This window comes from Aquarana catesbeiana, linkage group LG09, assembly GCF_042186555.1.
Source record: "Aquarana catesbeiana isolate 2022-GZ linkage group LG09, ASM4218655v1, whole genome shotgun sequence".
In the NCBI taxonomy this organism is placed as follows: Eukaryota; Metazoa; Chordata; class Amphibia; order Anura; family Ranidae; genus Aquarana; species Aquarana catesbeiana.
In genome coordinates, this window is record NC_133332.1 from 234,231,862 (window position 1) to 234,246,411 (window position 14,550).

The 14,550-nt window shown below is 42.3% G+C and overlaps 1 protein-coding gene across 1 annotated transcript; it reads left to right on the top strand.

Moving 5' to 3' along the window:
* The first annotated feature begins 2,441 nt into the window (after positions 1–2,441).
* Positions 2,442–12,072, top strand: LOC141108393 (lipocalin-like). The gene is made up of 7 exons (XM_073599971.1): positions 2,442–2,678; positions 5,580–5,719; positions 6,546–6,622; positions 6,746–6,859; positions 9,051–9,152; positions 9,614–9,640; positions 11,965–12,072. Exons 1-6 carry the CDS (start codon positions 2,583–2,585, stop codon positions 9,634–9,636), a joined length of 552 nt encoding a protein of 183 aa, XP_073456072.1. The 5' UTR covers positions 2,442–2,582; the 3' UTR covers positions 9,637–9,640; positions 11,965–12,072.
* The last annotated feature ends 2,478 nt before the right edge of the window (positions 12,073–14,550 follow it).

The following is a 14,550-nucleotide window of genomic DNA, read 5'->3' on the forward strand; positions in this document are numbered from 1 at the left end:
AAAAACACGTCGTCATTGCAGTGGCATTTATTGCTAATGGCAAATGTGCCAAGCGCAGGAAAAGGCATGATTTAAAAACCGCCCTAGGCTCAAAACTCAAAAAAGAGCTTCTTTCTGTGTTTGTCACATGTAAGGCAGCCCATTGAAATAAATGGGCCGCCCTATGCGCAAAGCATTACAACACACAAATGCACATATGTGCAACACCTGACTTTGCACTACACAATGTGAATGGAGGCTAATATTTTGCAGACCTTTTGTTTTGATTCACTCGAAATGTATTTAGCTGATATCAATTAATAATTCTCTTCTGGGATCCCCTGCCATTGCACCTTCCTTTCTCTGAGTGCCCCCATAGCAAGTGGCTTGCTATGGGGGCACTCATAGGGCTTGCACCCAAGCCACGCTGTGTGTGTGTCCATTGACACACACAGCGTGGCTTGGCTCTGTCCCCCCCCCCCACTCTTGTAATTTACAGCAGCAGGAGCCAATGGCTCTTTTTGATGCTTTGATCTCCACTGAGGAGAGAGAAAACCAAGAGAGCTGCTGCTCATGCACATCATTGGATCAAGATCGGGCGCAGGTAAGTATAATGGGGGCTGTTGGAGGGGGAGCTGCACACAGGTTTTTATTTAGCTTAATGCAGAGAATGCATTAAAGTGACTGTAAAGTCACGTATTTTTTTCTGTAAAAATAAAAAACATGTTATACTTACCTGCCCTGTGCAGTGGTTTTGCACAGAGCAGTCCAGATCCTCATCTTCTCGGGTCCCTCTTTGGCTCTTTTGGTTCCTCCCTCCTGTTGAGTGCCCCCACAGCAAACATCATGCTATAGGGGCAACGGAGCCAAGCTGCAGCTCCGTGTGTCCATTCAGACACGGAGCCCTGGTTCGGTCCCACCCCCTCTCTCTCCTGATTGGTTAACTGACTTTGATTGACAGCAGTGGGAGCCAATAACTGCAGTGTCTCAGCCAATCGGGAGGGAGAGTTACGGACGGCTGAGGCACTCGTGGAGATCGCTAGATAGAGATGGGGCTCAGGTAAGTATTAGGGGTGTTGGGTGGCTGCTGCACACAGAAGGCTTTTTATCTTAATGCATAGAATGCATTAAGATAAAAAAACCTTCTGCCTTTACAATCACTTTAAGGTAATAAAACCCTCAGCTTTTAGAACCACTTTAACCTTGGCTATTTGTTTAAATTGGGCCTTCAGGCTATCTTTTTTTTCTGGAACGTCTTTTGGATGACACGCGTCCTGCGATTTTGCCATGTGGCAAAATCGCTCTGCGATTCGGGTGCCATAGAAAAATAATGACATCGCAAATGTGTTCTTCCGCGATTGTGGAATCGTGGGCAGAAACGTGGTGATTCCAATCACTTTGGTGTCAATGGAACCTTACTACTGACAGGCTGGGAGAGGGGTTTATGACAGATGAGAGCTACAGGGTCTCTTCTGTCATATTAACCCTACCTATCTGCATTAATGATTCCACACTATATCCAAAACTCAACAAAAGGTTTTGGCTTTAGACACACTTTCATTTAACATCTAATGCCCCGTACACACGGTCGGATTTTCTGATGGAAAATGTGTGATAGGACCTTGTTGTCGGAAATTTCGACCATGTGTAGGCTCCATCACACATTTTCCATTGGATTTTCCGAGACACAAAGTTTGAGAGCAGGCTAAAAAATTTTCTGACAACAAAATCCGTTGTCGGAATTTCCGACGCACAAAGTGCCACGCATGCTCAGAATAAATTAAGAGACGAAAGCTATTAGCTACTGCCCCGTTTATAGTCCCGACGTACGTGTTTTACGTCACCGCGTTCAGAATGATTGGATTTTCCGACAACTTTATGTGACCGTGTGTATGCAAGACAAGTTTGAGCCAATATCCGTCGGAAAAAATCCTAGGATTTTGTTGTCGGAATGTCCGATCAATGTCCGACCATGTGTACGGGGCATTAGAGTTAGAACACTCTAATCTTGCTTCATTAGTGATAGGCATGCTTAGAAGTTAAACACCCACGCTTTAATACCTGCATTAAATGGGAGTGCAAGGTTTGCAGAATAAGACACAATCCTTTCCTTCATTATTCACATACCTTGCCCAGTAAGGGCTCCACTATACATACAAGGATCTAATTTTGTTCTGTGATTATTGAATCATGTTCAAAGAGCATTACAACAAAAGGCAGCGGCTGGAGGCTCCGGCGTCCCGGACATTGCAGTGCCCCCAGGCACAGTCACATCGGTTGTTTACAGAAATCACAACGTATGGGGATTCTACGCCTTCTCTGTCAATGTGATGCACAGCAGGAGGAGGGCAGAAAAACTGATGACACTATTACCCCTCTCCATCTCCCCATCCCAGCTTCCTCCCCTGATCACTGGGTACATTCCATAACATTCTCCTCAGGGGGCTGGTGTTCAGACTTGCCAGCACTAGTCCCTGTGGTCATGTGGCATGCTCCCAGTTGTGGGCTTGTCCAGCCAATCTGTATAAAATTCACAGCAGCCCTGCAACCTTGTTACTAACACCAGAGGAGACAGCAGAAGCCTTTCAGACCAATCCAGGACCATGAAGGGACTCGTACTCAGCTTAGCCCTCGCCACTCTGTATGTCCTGTATGTACAGGCTGACGTTCCCCTCCAGCCGGACTTCCAAGAGGACAAAGTAAGTGCCACAATTTACCATCACATATACCCAGACCAGCTGCAACATCCTTGAAGGGTCGCTCCACCCAAAACTGATCATTTAGGTTTGTACTGAGCCAGGTGAGGTGACTCATCTCATATCTGTTGGGAACTATAGTGGTTAAATTTCCCTCATGGAGTTCCTGGCTCTGCCTGCTAGCCCTTGACATCCCTCTTCTGTGTCCATGCAGACACCAAAAGCATACAGAGCTTCCAAAAGTCCAACCAGTCCCCAACGCTTAAAGTTAATGCTTTGTATTGAGGCTTACTCCTCTTATTGCAGCAAAATATCTCAATCTTCCTATGCAGTGTCTGTTATATTATATTAAAGGTTAACTCCATCCAAAAGTAAAATTGCAGTTTTTAGTGGGGAACAGTGGTCTCAAACTGCAGTGGCAAAATTATGTCATAGTCATTTGTGTCTCTGATAATAAAAGGTGTCACTTTCTCAAAGTTAGAATTGCCAATTATGTATTATTTACTAAAGTCATTCTAGCAGGGGAAGGTGATACTAGCAATTATGTTGGTAATGTTTGTAGCTGGTGGATGGTAGTGGAAATCTGGCAGGGATATCGTGAGCATGCAGAGATATAAGTTTAGTTCTGGGTCGATTGTCAACAAGGTGAGACACCTTTGTGTTGGCAAAAGCAGGTGAACTGGGCTGGGGGCTCCAGTGTGGAGATCCATGTAAGAGAAACATATGATGGTGGTGAGTTATTCAACCTAGTAAACCAAAGTTCCAAAGTTCCAGTTCAGGTTGGACTGATCCTATAAAAGTTTGCAGCCCTTTTACTAAAATTACGGGCATAGAAATAGTTAAATCAGTTACACTACACCCCACCCAAGTTCACGTTGCTATAAAGTTCTCTCGTGCCCACCTCTGCTCTATCGCTGGGAAGTTGGGAGGTCTTCTTTGGCCCACAGGGTGTCTGGCATTTCTATGACATCTGTATAGTAACCAACATTTTTACAGGATACACTTACTTTTAAAAGTCAACAAAAGCCCCTACACACATACATGACTCCCCAATGGCCCTGGAACAATAAGTTAAAATAAATACAGATCTCAGACTGCAACATGTCCCACTTCAAGCTTCTGTGGTTTAGTGATGTCTGGGTTGTGTTTGCAGCCTCTGGGACTGCAAACGAGGAGAGGAGATTGACAGTTTATGAACCCCCATACCTAGTACTTGCCCATGCACGGTGGTGCACACGTGCCTGCTATTGAGAGCCTGTAAACGTTGCCCAAATAGAGTTTGTGGCAGCATGCCGTTGGAAAAGCTATATCCTCCAGTCATAGGAAGTGTTATTATTATTATACAGGATTTGGGGTTCCTAGCACTAAGTGGCCCCGAGATACGAGAATGACATTTTGTGACCCGAATTGGGGCCCCATATCTCAGGGCCACTTAGTGCTAGGAACTCCAAATTTGGATATTTTATAGTGTTAGTTCAACTGTGTTAACACACCAAATTTGGGGTTCCTAGTTCTAAGTGGCCCCAAGATATGGGGCCCCAAAGTCGGGTCACAAAATGTCAAGCACTTCTGCAGCAGAGAATGACATTTTGTGACCCGACTTTGGGGCCCCATATCTCAGGGTTCCTAGCTCCAAGTGGCCCCGAGATATGTGGCCCCAAAGTCGGGTTGTAAAAAACACTTATAAAACGCAAACGCATTTGGCGTCTGAAACATGGAAAACGTTTGCGTCCGAACCAATTTTTTTGCTTCTGGAAAAACGAGGTTAAACGCAACTGCCTAAAAATACCAAAAAAACGAGACTGTGTACATGGACACATAGGATAACATTGAATGGGTTCAGGGGCAGTTGAAAAAAGTGTCCAACTGCCTCTGAACACGAGTTTAACAGCGTCTCGTGTGCATGAGGCCTAATACACTAGGAATCAGAGGACCCTGCTCGTTAGAACTTTCAATCTAATAGGGAGGGTCAAGAGATACAAGAGGCAATAACTATAGGGGATGTGCTGATGGAGAACATAAATGTACAGTTGTTAGGTAGGGGTCAGATAGGCTCTTCTAAAGCGATTCTCTGAAGTGTTCCCTGAGCTACCATCCTCTGACAGGTGTGTTGGCCAATCAGGGGGCGGAAGCAAACTGCACACTTTCTATCGGGGTAATGTCTGAGGCCTATATAGAATAAAGCACATTTGCCCTCCATCCCCTTAATGTGACTAGGACAGCTGGGAGGGCATTCAAATGTGGTGAGAGGTCATATGGCCCACCTACACCTATGGATGCAGCAACCTTTGCCCACCCTTCAATACAAGGAACTGTCCTTGGAATTTATGGATGGTTGGCAACAGGACATGTAGATTACACATATAGGATTTATGAAGGTTATACAACTGTTGGTCACCAAACTTAAAGAACTCAGAAAATCACAGAATAAAGGGGCCCAGAGGTCCCAAAACTAAATATCAGCCTTGAAGAGAAACTAAAAGCCTAACTCCAGCCAAAACATTTTAAATAGAGCATGGAAGGGTTAGAGTGCCTGTCAAGCATATTTCCCCTTACCCCACTATCAGAAAAGGTAATAATCTCTCCAATTAGAACACAGAAAAAACAATTTCAGTAGAGTGAGAAAGAGTTTGAACTTCTGATAATGTTTCATGCCTTTTGACAAACAAACCCAAATTACTTTTCACAAAGAGCGGAGGGAAAAATCTTCCCAATGGGGCCAAAAACTTGGCTTGGGTAGACTTGAAGCAAATATGGAACATCCCTCAAAATCAGGGATCTGATTGTTTTCTCTAGGCTGCTACCCAATGATTGCTCTAGGCTGCTACCCAATTATTGCACTAATCTTCTTTGCCCTGCTACTGGTCAGTTAGCCCATGTCTTTTTGCTTTCTTTTGGCTGTAGATTGTTGGAAAATGGTATGGCATCGGACTGGCCTCCAATTCTGGCTGGTTCAAGGCTAAGAAGCAGTTGTTGAAGATGTGCACCACTGTTATTACCCCCACTGCTGATGGGAATCTCGATGTTGTGGCCACCTATCCTAAGTAAGTGAACCAATCTGTTGATCAAGGAAGGAGGGGTTGTACTTGCACAGAAATTAAAAGTTCCCTTTAACAATATTCCCTTTTGTCAGTCACAATATTAACCGGTAAATCTATGGGAGAATAAGATGATATCTTTCAAAGAAGCTTGTAATGGAAAAAAAAAAGAAAAAAGGGGGGACATTGTTGCTGACCTCGCTCTAAAAAACATTAGCTCTCTAGCTTTCTCAATTGCTGACCTGAAACAAGAATGCAGCAGGTGAGGACAGAACACCCGCTCCCTGTACATGTTCAAGGTGTGGCGTCTCAGAAAACTTTGAAACAAGAGGATCCACCAGGCAAATAGCATTTTCAGAAGGCGGTGCAGCAGTCCCTGTATTTCTCTAATGCTCGGTTTCCTTTGAGATATCCATAAAAAGTTTACTAGTCTAAACCTGATGCCATGTACACCATATGTAGGCGGACAACTGAAACAGTTGACTTTTGAAGGAATGAAATCACAATGACCAAGACAGCTGCAAAGATGAATCACATTCTGCTGATTGCCAGTTAATAGTTTGCATAGGCTTTAATAAAAGCAGACTATCACCACTTTAATAGGTGAGTTTTTTTAAGCACCGTGAAGTAACAGAGATTCAAATGGGTCAAATACATTCTGTTCATACAGTAAAAAGAATAACACATCGATACAGATATAAAATCACAGACAAATGAATTCTGATTGGTTGTGTTGATGAATGCACTTTTGCCTTTTTCTTTTGCTTATTGAACAACTAGTAGCCTGTGGAGATTACCATTTCACACCAAATCGTGTTTGGTTCTGTTCCAGGCAAGACCGATGTGAAAAGAAGAGCATGACCTACATCAAAACTGAACAGCCTGGCCGTTTCCTGTCCAAGAGTCCACGTAAGTCAATGCCACAGATGCCAAATTATCCATTATAATGAAAAGGGATACCTACTTTGTACAGTATTGGACATCTGCTTTGCTGCATGCAAACAAAATACTTAAACTTCTGTTCTCTCTAAGGTTATGGCAGTGATCACATCATCTCAGTGATGGAGAGCAACTATGATGAATACACCATGATGCACACTCTGAAGACCAAGGGCGGTGAGGTCAACACTGTTGTATCTCTGTTTGGTAAGTGCTTATTCACATCTAAAAGTGAACCAGTGCTTAGATCGTGCAAAGCAACAGGTTCACTTAGCTGCCCAACCCCCTGTTGCTTATACTCACTTTGTGGTTTTGCTTGCCAGTTGTTTACCAGGGAGAATGAAAATGCCCTGTGCAGGCAAGCTTTAAGTCGATCTTGCAAGGCTAAGAAACCCCAACCCACTTGTGACATCACTCGAGTTTGGACATTGGCTGCTCAAACACCCAATGCTGTACTGTGGTAATGAAAAGAAGCTAGTCACATGATCACCAATTCCCAGAAGTACAAGTATTTAGCTTTTCTTTGGCAGGCAATTTGATGGGTGGGAGAAAGAAGAGGAGGCGAGTAAAGGTGGGAGGTAGGGGGCAGGAAATCAATGGAACAAGTTGCTTTTAAAAGAAATATATACTTTTTTTAATATGTCTTCTTTTATTATGTTCACTACTAACAATTATATTAATAGGTTATAGATGCATTTAATTCAAGAAAAACTAAAATACCAAAGACTTGAATTGTAATCCATGACAAAAATGACAACCCCCTTGCAGAGATGACTAGACAGATGGCAGACACTTCTAAAGACACACAGGCAGTTCTGGGCCATCTTATTAGAAAGCACAACATTCTTTTTTACAAAATTAAAGTCATGGATGTACCCAAATGTATTTATTTGTTCAATGAAGATTATATTCCAGTAGTTTAAAACATAGCATAAGACATCATTTTACAAACTTCAAAACTAAATGGCAAAAACCAAATGACATTAACCAAAAACCATTATTGTTTCTCTGCAAAGAGGATTTCTTTTTATTTTATTCAAAAGGAGAAGTACTGTAGAGCTACTAAGGAAAAGTGGGGGGGGGGGGGGGGGTGCGCCTTTCCTCCAATCAGCTGTCATACAGTGTATACCATTTATCCACTCCTACTGCTGAATGTGGAAGTGAAAAATTCTAACGTGAGATTAGAATTCTAAAAAATATAGCAAGCTGAAGACAGCAGATATACATGTAAAACTTATGCAGGGAGATTTGTTTAATCTCTGTGTATCATCTGAGACTGTTCACTTCACTGGGTATATGTGAGGGTTTACATCCACTTTAACACATCTCTGCTATTTTGAAGGGGTGTAGGGATGAGAAGACTGCAGATAAATAAAACCTATGTAGCTAGATTTGTTTTATCTCTGTATCATCTGGGGCTGTTCACTTCACTGGTTATCTGAGGGTTTACATCCACTTTAAAGTTACAATAAACAATATCCTTCTCCAAAAATAACTCATACATATTCACTACTTAATGGCCCTCTAATCTACTTCCTTGAAATGGCTTATTATTGTGTTTTTTTGCCTCCTTGTAATGTCCTCAGTGAGCTTCCAAACCCCAAACCTCTTCCCCCCCCCACCCCTCACTTCTGTAAGTTTGGAACAAGTAGTGCAGATTAGTTGCGGTCGTGTGGACTGCTCTATGCACATTACAAGTCCCATAGCCCATCTCGGGGGTAAGCAAGAGAGGGTGGCTACATACCTAAGTACTGCACAGTTGGACCATGGAGAACAAATGTAGCCACCCCTAAAAGGAAGTGTGATCACAGCAAAAAAAAAGTGAATAAAGGTCCAAAAGGGTCATGTGTTCTTCCACTCACACTGGAACAGGAGAAAAACAGAAATTTCACTTGCAAGCAAAGCTGTTTGCCCCCATCCAAAAAGAAATGAAATTAGAACTCCAGCAGAGCCTTTAGTTTTGGATAACATGGGGAGGGCATGGATATAACAGCTCCCATTATTTGTTACCAGAACAGAAAGTGAGAGGGAATCCAAAATGTTACAGTTTCACAGTCAATCAATTGACTTCTCATGAATGGGTTTGTTTAAAAATTTAGCTTTGATCAGTTCAAAGAATTGGTTCAGTTTTTCTTCGTTCAGCCCGCTGGCTGAACAAAAAAAAAACCTGAGCCATGAAAGGCCAGCTTTACTGGAACAATAAATTAAGGGGAAATCTCATCAATGGGGATACAAACAGCAAGGAAAACCTGACCAAAATTCTAACTCTTCCCTGGAATTCTACTTTACAGGAAAATTGGCTACTCATGGCTAAAACTTGAAGAGCCACTTTAGTACAAGTGTTGATAAATCAGTGCCACTGTGCCTCCGAAATGACTCGATTTGTCCTCCATTACAGGCAGATCCCCAGATCTGAGACCAGAACTCCTGGAGAAATTCAAGCAGACTGCTAAGGAATATGGACTGACTGATGAAAACATCCTCATCCTTCCTCAAACTGGTATTATCATCGCAACACACCTATTACTTTTCAATGTCCCTACATGTGCAAACCCTGGTTATCTGAGAAGCCCACAGCAAGCAATCTGCTATTCATTTACTGTGGTCACAGCAAAGATTATTTAGGATTGTCTGCCATAGTATGCTGCTCTTATGGCTGTATGACATAAAATACTGTAGCTTTGGTGCTTTTACCAGCCACATTCCAGTTATTTTTGGTACAAGGTTAGAAAAATGACAGCTTGAATCCAGATTTGAAGCCTGGTGATGCTGCTTTGGTGGCCAGTAAGGGCACTCTCAATGTTTAGAGTTGGCAAGGTTTAGCCATGAGGTCAGGGAAAGTCAGGCTCGAGTAACAAAGTGACACTAAATCAGAGAGGCACATAGAGGAGGTATTTGTAATAGCAGACAAGATATGTGTAGTCTACGCAGCACTAAATCCTCTCCATTTTCTTTCCACAGATAAGTGTGTGTCCGAAGCATAAAAAGGTGAGTACATGGGCCACACTGAAAAATGAAGGAGTACCTGTATATTTGGGAAATACTACTAACATAGCTTTACAGCTTCCTTTGCCCCCTCTCCACCTTCGGCCTGCTCATTGGACCACAAAGCAACATAATCAAATCTATCCAATGAGTAAGCAGAGGGCTCAGGTGCCAAGAAATAATAATAGAAGGATCTTTGTGCCTATATAGTGCAGCAGAACAAGCAAAACTAGCTGAAAAGCTACAAATTCTTTGCCAGGTAAAAACAGTACCAATGTGTAAAATTTACTTTTTTGGGGTGTAAGGAAGGGTCTATAGACATGGCAGCGCCAAACGGAAATAGCCTAATGCAAAATGAATTCATTAGTAAGGACAGCATTTTATACTTTTCACTGCCTTATACCTGCAATACTTAATACAATCTGATTGTACAATCTCCTGTACATCTGACAACGACTATGTAGTACAAGGATCTACCTGATTGGACATTAACTGAATCAATGGTTTATGGTAGCCTTCACATTACATAGTTTATATTTTTATATTAAGGAAGATTTATTTTTACTTCAAAGTGGAGTTCCAGCAACTTTTTTAGTGTTGGGTAGAGTCTGAATGGCAAACGCATTTTCATATTTGTATTGCCCACTGGTAAGATATCAGTTCAATTCCTGTCTAAGTGACACTCAGGGCATTCCTGTGGGCTGAATTTATAGTTCTCACAGTCTGAAGGGCATTCTCAGTATATTCCTTTGGCAGTCCACTTGGGGCTGATAAGTGCCCCTTCTGCATTTGAAAGAGCATAGGCAGAACAACTTTCTCTTGTATAAAGCTGAATTCCAGGTATGTTTCTTTTTTTTTTTTGCATAGTTTGATTGGACCAATGAAGTATGCATATTCCATACCTGGCTGATCCCTGTGGAACTGGAGAATCACTGTAGTAGCTGCCACCACTACAGTGATCTTTGCTGTCTTCCAGATCCTTTGCCAAGCATCTGCCCTGCTGCATAGCGACCATGATTGGGGGGGCGGGGGAGGTCGCTCACTCAGCACAGGCGTCATTTAGAGAACACCTTGAATTTTTCTCAATAAATACACAGCATTTTCTGTTTTGATGAGGTGAAGAGGCGGGGCAGTTATGTCACAATCTGCACCTCCTACAATCAGAGAATCATTTGCATTCATTCATAAAGAAGAAAGCAAGGCTTTCTAAAGAATGGTACCCATAATAAGCACTGTGGTTACTATTCAACAGGACAGCCACTTGCATGCGATCTGGGAGACAGCAAGGATCTCCAGCTTTCATATTTAGGGGGGGCACATGGGGGGACAGGGACAAAAGTAGGGGGGCAACTTTAAAATGTGTGTGTGTGTATAATATATATACATACACACACACACACATATTATATATATATATATATACACATATACACACACATATACACACTGGGGCCCTTTACTACGATCCCACAATGGCCCTTTCACATGTTCTGCAGTGAGCTCCCTTCCTACTGTATTGGGCCCCCCCCCCAGGGTGGCAGAAAACAAGAGATATATGTCACCAGCATACCAAGAAAATATAAGGGTCCAAAACAGTGGGAGAACTATCAGGGTTGTAAAGGTTGTCTTGCCACCGGGCCCTGGTGTTCTGCCACTGTGGTGTTCCCCAACCTCCTCTTGCTGTCCTGCCCTGCTATTGATGCTGGTCTGGCATCTCTTGGAATTTACAGGCTGGTTCTGCTGGTTCTCCTGTCCTAAGGATGGGAGAAATCAGTCTGTTATTTCAGTAACTGAGAGTCCTGGTGGAGTCCTTCCTGCAACTCGCTCTTCTCCCTGCCAATGAGGATGCAGGGGAAGGAGCAGATCGGGCAGCCATGGTTATGCGCTCGCATTATGCAGTGTCAGTGAGCAGAGGGAGGGGGAGGAATCACCCGCAGGAGCTGACTGGAGAAGCTCTCCCTCTTAGACATTGCCTTTTTGTAAAAAAAAAAAATAAATTTTTTTTAATTGGGGGGGCACATGGTGGGGCATAGCATAATGTTGGGGGGGGGGGGGGTCAGGGCCCCCTCTGCCCCCCCCCCCCCCCTAGGGACGCCATTGCAAGGATCACTGTAGTAGTGGCAGCTAATGCAGTAATTCTCCACTTCTACAGGGAACAGGCCAGGTATAGAATATGCATACATACAAAAAAATAAATGAAAAAAACAAAAAATTAATATCTGGCATGCATCTTTAAATAGTTGTGCTCCCCTGGAACAGTCATTTATGCAGCAATGTTATTTATTGGTTTCCTTTATCTCATCATGTTTGTTTTTCCCCCCCATCAGAGTGAAGATGGAGTACCCCAATCGTTCCATTAGATGGCATCCATGTTATAGCTGGGTTTAGCTTGCTGTGAAAGTATGCGCACAATAAACTCCTGCATGAATCCCTGATCTGCCTGATCCTTATTTATAGACAACTCACGATGAGCACATTACTATTACTTCTTTTTATTTACAAAGTAAATGGTTTCAGTGAGAAAGTGGAAAACCTCTACACTTGCTCCACTGCTGATGACTGGCAAAGTTTTGGTGTTTGGTAATTGATACTACCGGGGTTTGGAAACACTGCGTCATAACCCATCTACAGAAACCCATGGGTAGGGAGGCCAGCAGTGCGGCCCAGATGCAGTTTGTCCCCAGGTAACTAGCTGAGGTAGTGGGCTCCATTAGTACATCCTAGCCAGTAAGTAGAGATGGGGACAAAAACTCAAACTTTAAAAAAAAAAAAAAAAGAAAAAAAAGAAAAGTGAAACACTTCTGAAAAAGCCCAGATGATCCTATAGATAATAATCCATGTGGACAATCTACATCCTTTACAAATACATTCATAAATATTCCCACTGTGATGTAAAAACTGAGATATCTGACTCACAGGTAACTTTACAATCTTGTCTATTTGTCTATTGTAGCTGCCATTTGTAGGCTATAGGAGGATTGACACTTAGAAGAGAAGTGCAGGAATAAAAATAAGAAATAAAATAAACATACATACTCACATAGATGCTGAATCTGTCCCCCATCATCTCTACACTGAACAATGAAAGACCGCTCACTGCCCAGTTCTGGGGTCTGTCAGTCACCACTCTCTGCTCTGCCCCTCCAGCGCTCACTGTGGGGGATGGGGGAGGAGCAGCTGGCTCAGGCTCTCAGTGGCGTGCTGATAGGCTGAGCTGGCTGGCAGGCATCTGGGTAGATCCCAACATTATTGTCGGGATTCCTACTGGCTCTGTGACATTAGCAGCCGACAGTTAGCAGTTAAACTGGAATAACACATACTTTGTATTTATTACATGTTCTCAATCACATAGCATAACTTGGGGAAAAACAATATATATATATATATATATATATATATATATATATATATATATATATATATATATATATATATATATATATATATATATATATACATATACATACACACACACATACATATACACACACACATATACACATACATACATACATATACACACATACATACATATACACACACACACACACACACACACACACACATTTCTGCCTACTTGATCTTTTCTGAAAACTACAAAACTGAAGGGGGGGGGTAACAGAGGGGGCTGGGGAGTAATGTTTGCAGTAATTAAACCTGGCTCTACTGTGCTGGCAGATCTCATTATCAGGTGTAAACTAGGTTTGCACATTCATTGTCAAAACAAAGGATTAAAGATCTGGAAACTGGACTTTTCCATTGCATGTCAATGAGGAGAAACTCACTCTGTTCCCCACTGTGTCAATCGGGGAAGAGTGTGTTTTCTCTCCTTTTCAAAATGTTCTGCCAGATGCCTGCTCCAAAAGGTAAATACCATTTTTATACCATCAAAAGAAGAAAGGCAAATCAGAATAGGATGAATGCAGGGGAGAAGGGAGAGGAGAAAAAAAAAAGGAAGGAGTGAGGTGGATTAAGGGAAAAAAGGGGCCAGTCACTCCGCCAATGCTCCAGGTCCAGAGTTATATGAAGTGATAAAAAATATGTCAGTATCCGCGCTAATCTAAACAAGATGGATCAAAGCAGCCAGCACAGTCTGTTGATAACCAAACATAATGATATAAAAGTCCAAAAAATGCGGCGCTTAAAACAACAAGTAATTGTGAGTCCAAAATAGAGGAGAAGGATGTACCCGTCACCGAAACAATGCGGTCCAACATCACGGCGCATGGGCAAAGAGACTCGTAAACACATATTGAAGCCACCCCGTGTAATATGAATAGCAGGGAGCTATCAGATAGCAAAATGGGTTATAAAAAACTGACATACTTGATGCCTGTGGGGAGGCTATGGAGGAAGCCACACAGAGGTCAACCCATAAACAATGTGACAATAAAAATATAAAAAATATTAATTATGGAGACCCGCTGGATATACAACTTAAAGTGCTACACCCCTTTTGGGATGAATGTAGAATGGGACGTTAATAGTTTATAAATAACAGCTGAATATACAGTGGGGACCGAAAGTATTCAGACCCCCTTAAATTTTTCACTCTTTGTTATATTGCAGCCATTTACTAAAATCATTTAAGTTCATTTTTTTCCTCATTAATGTACACACAGCACCCCATATTGACAGAAAAACACAGAATTGTTGACATTTTTGCAGATTTATTAAAAAAGAAAAACTGAAATATCACATGGTCCTAAGTATTCAGACCCTTTACTCAGTATTTAGTAGAAGCACCCTTTTGATCTAATACAGCCATGAGTCTTTTTGGGAAAGATGCAACATGTTTTTCACACCTGGATTTGGGGATCCTCTGCCATTCCTCCTTGCAGATCCTCTCCAGTTCTGTCAGGTTGGATGGTAAACGTTGGTGGACAGCCATTTTTAGGTCTTTCCAGAGATGC

Excerpts from the sequence above, each read along its gene's own strand:
- LOC141108393 (XM_073599971.1), top strand. The coding sequence starts at position 2,583 with ATGAAGGGACTCGTACTCAGCTTAGCCCTCGCCACTCTGTATGTCCTG. Across the intron at positions 6,860-9,050 it reads CACTGTTGTATCTCTGTTTG|GCAGATCCCCAGATCTGAGA; the intron begins GTAAGTGCTTAT and ends CCTCCATTACAG. Across the intron at positions 9,153-9,613 it reads CCTCATCCTTCCTCAAACTG|ATAAGTGTGTGTCCGAAGCA; the intron begins GTATTATCATCG and ends TTCTTTCCACAG.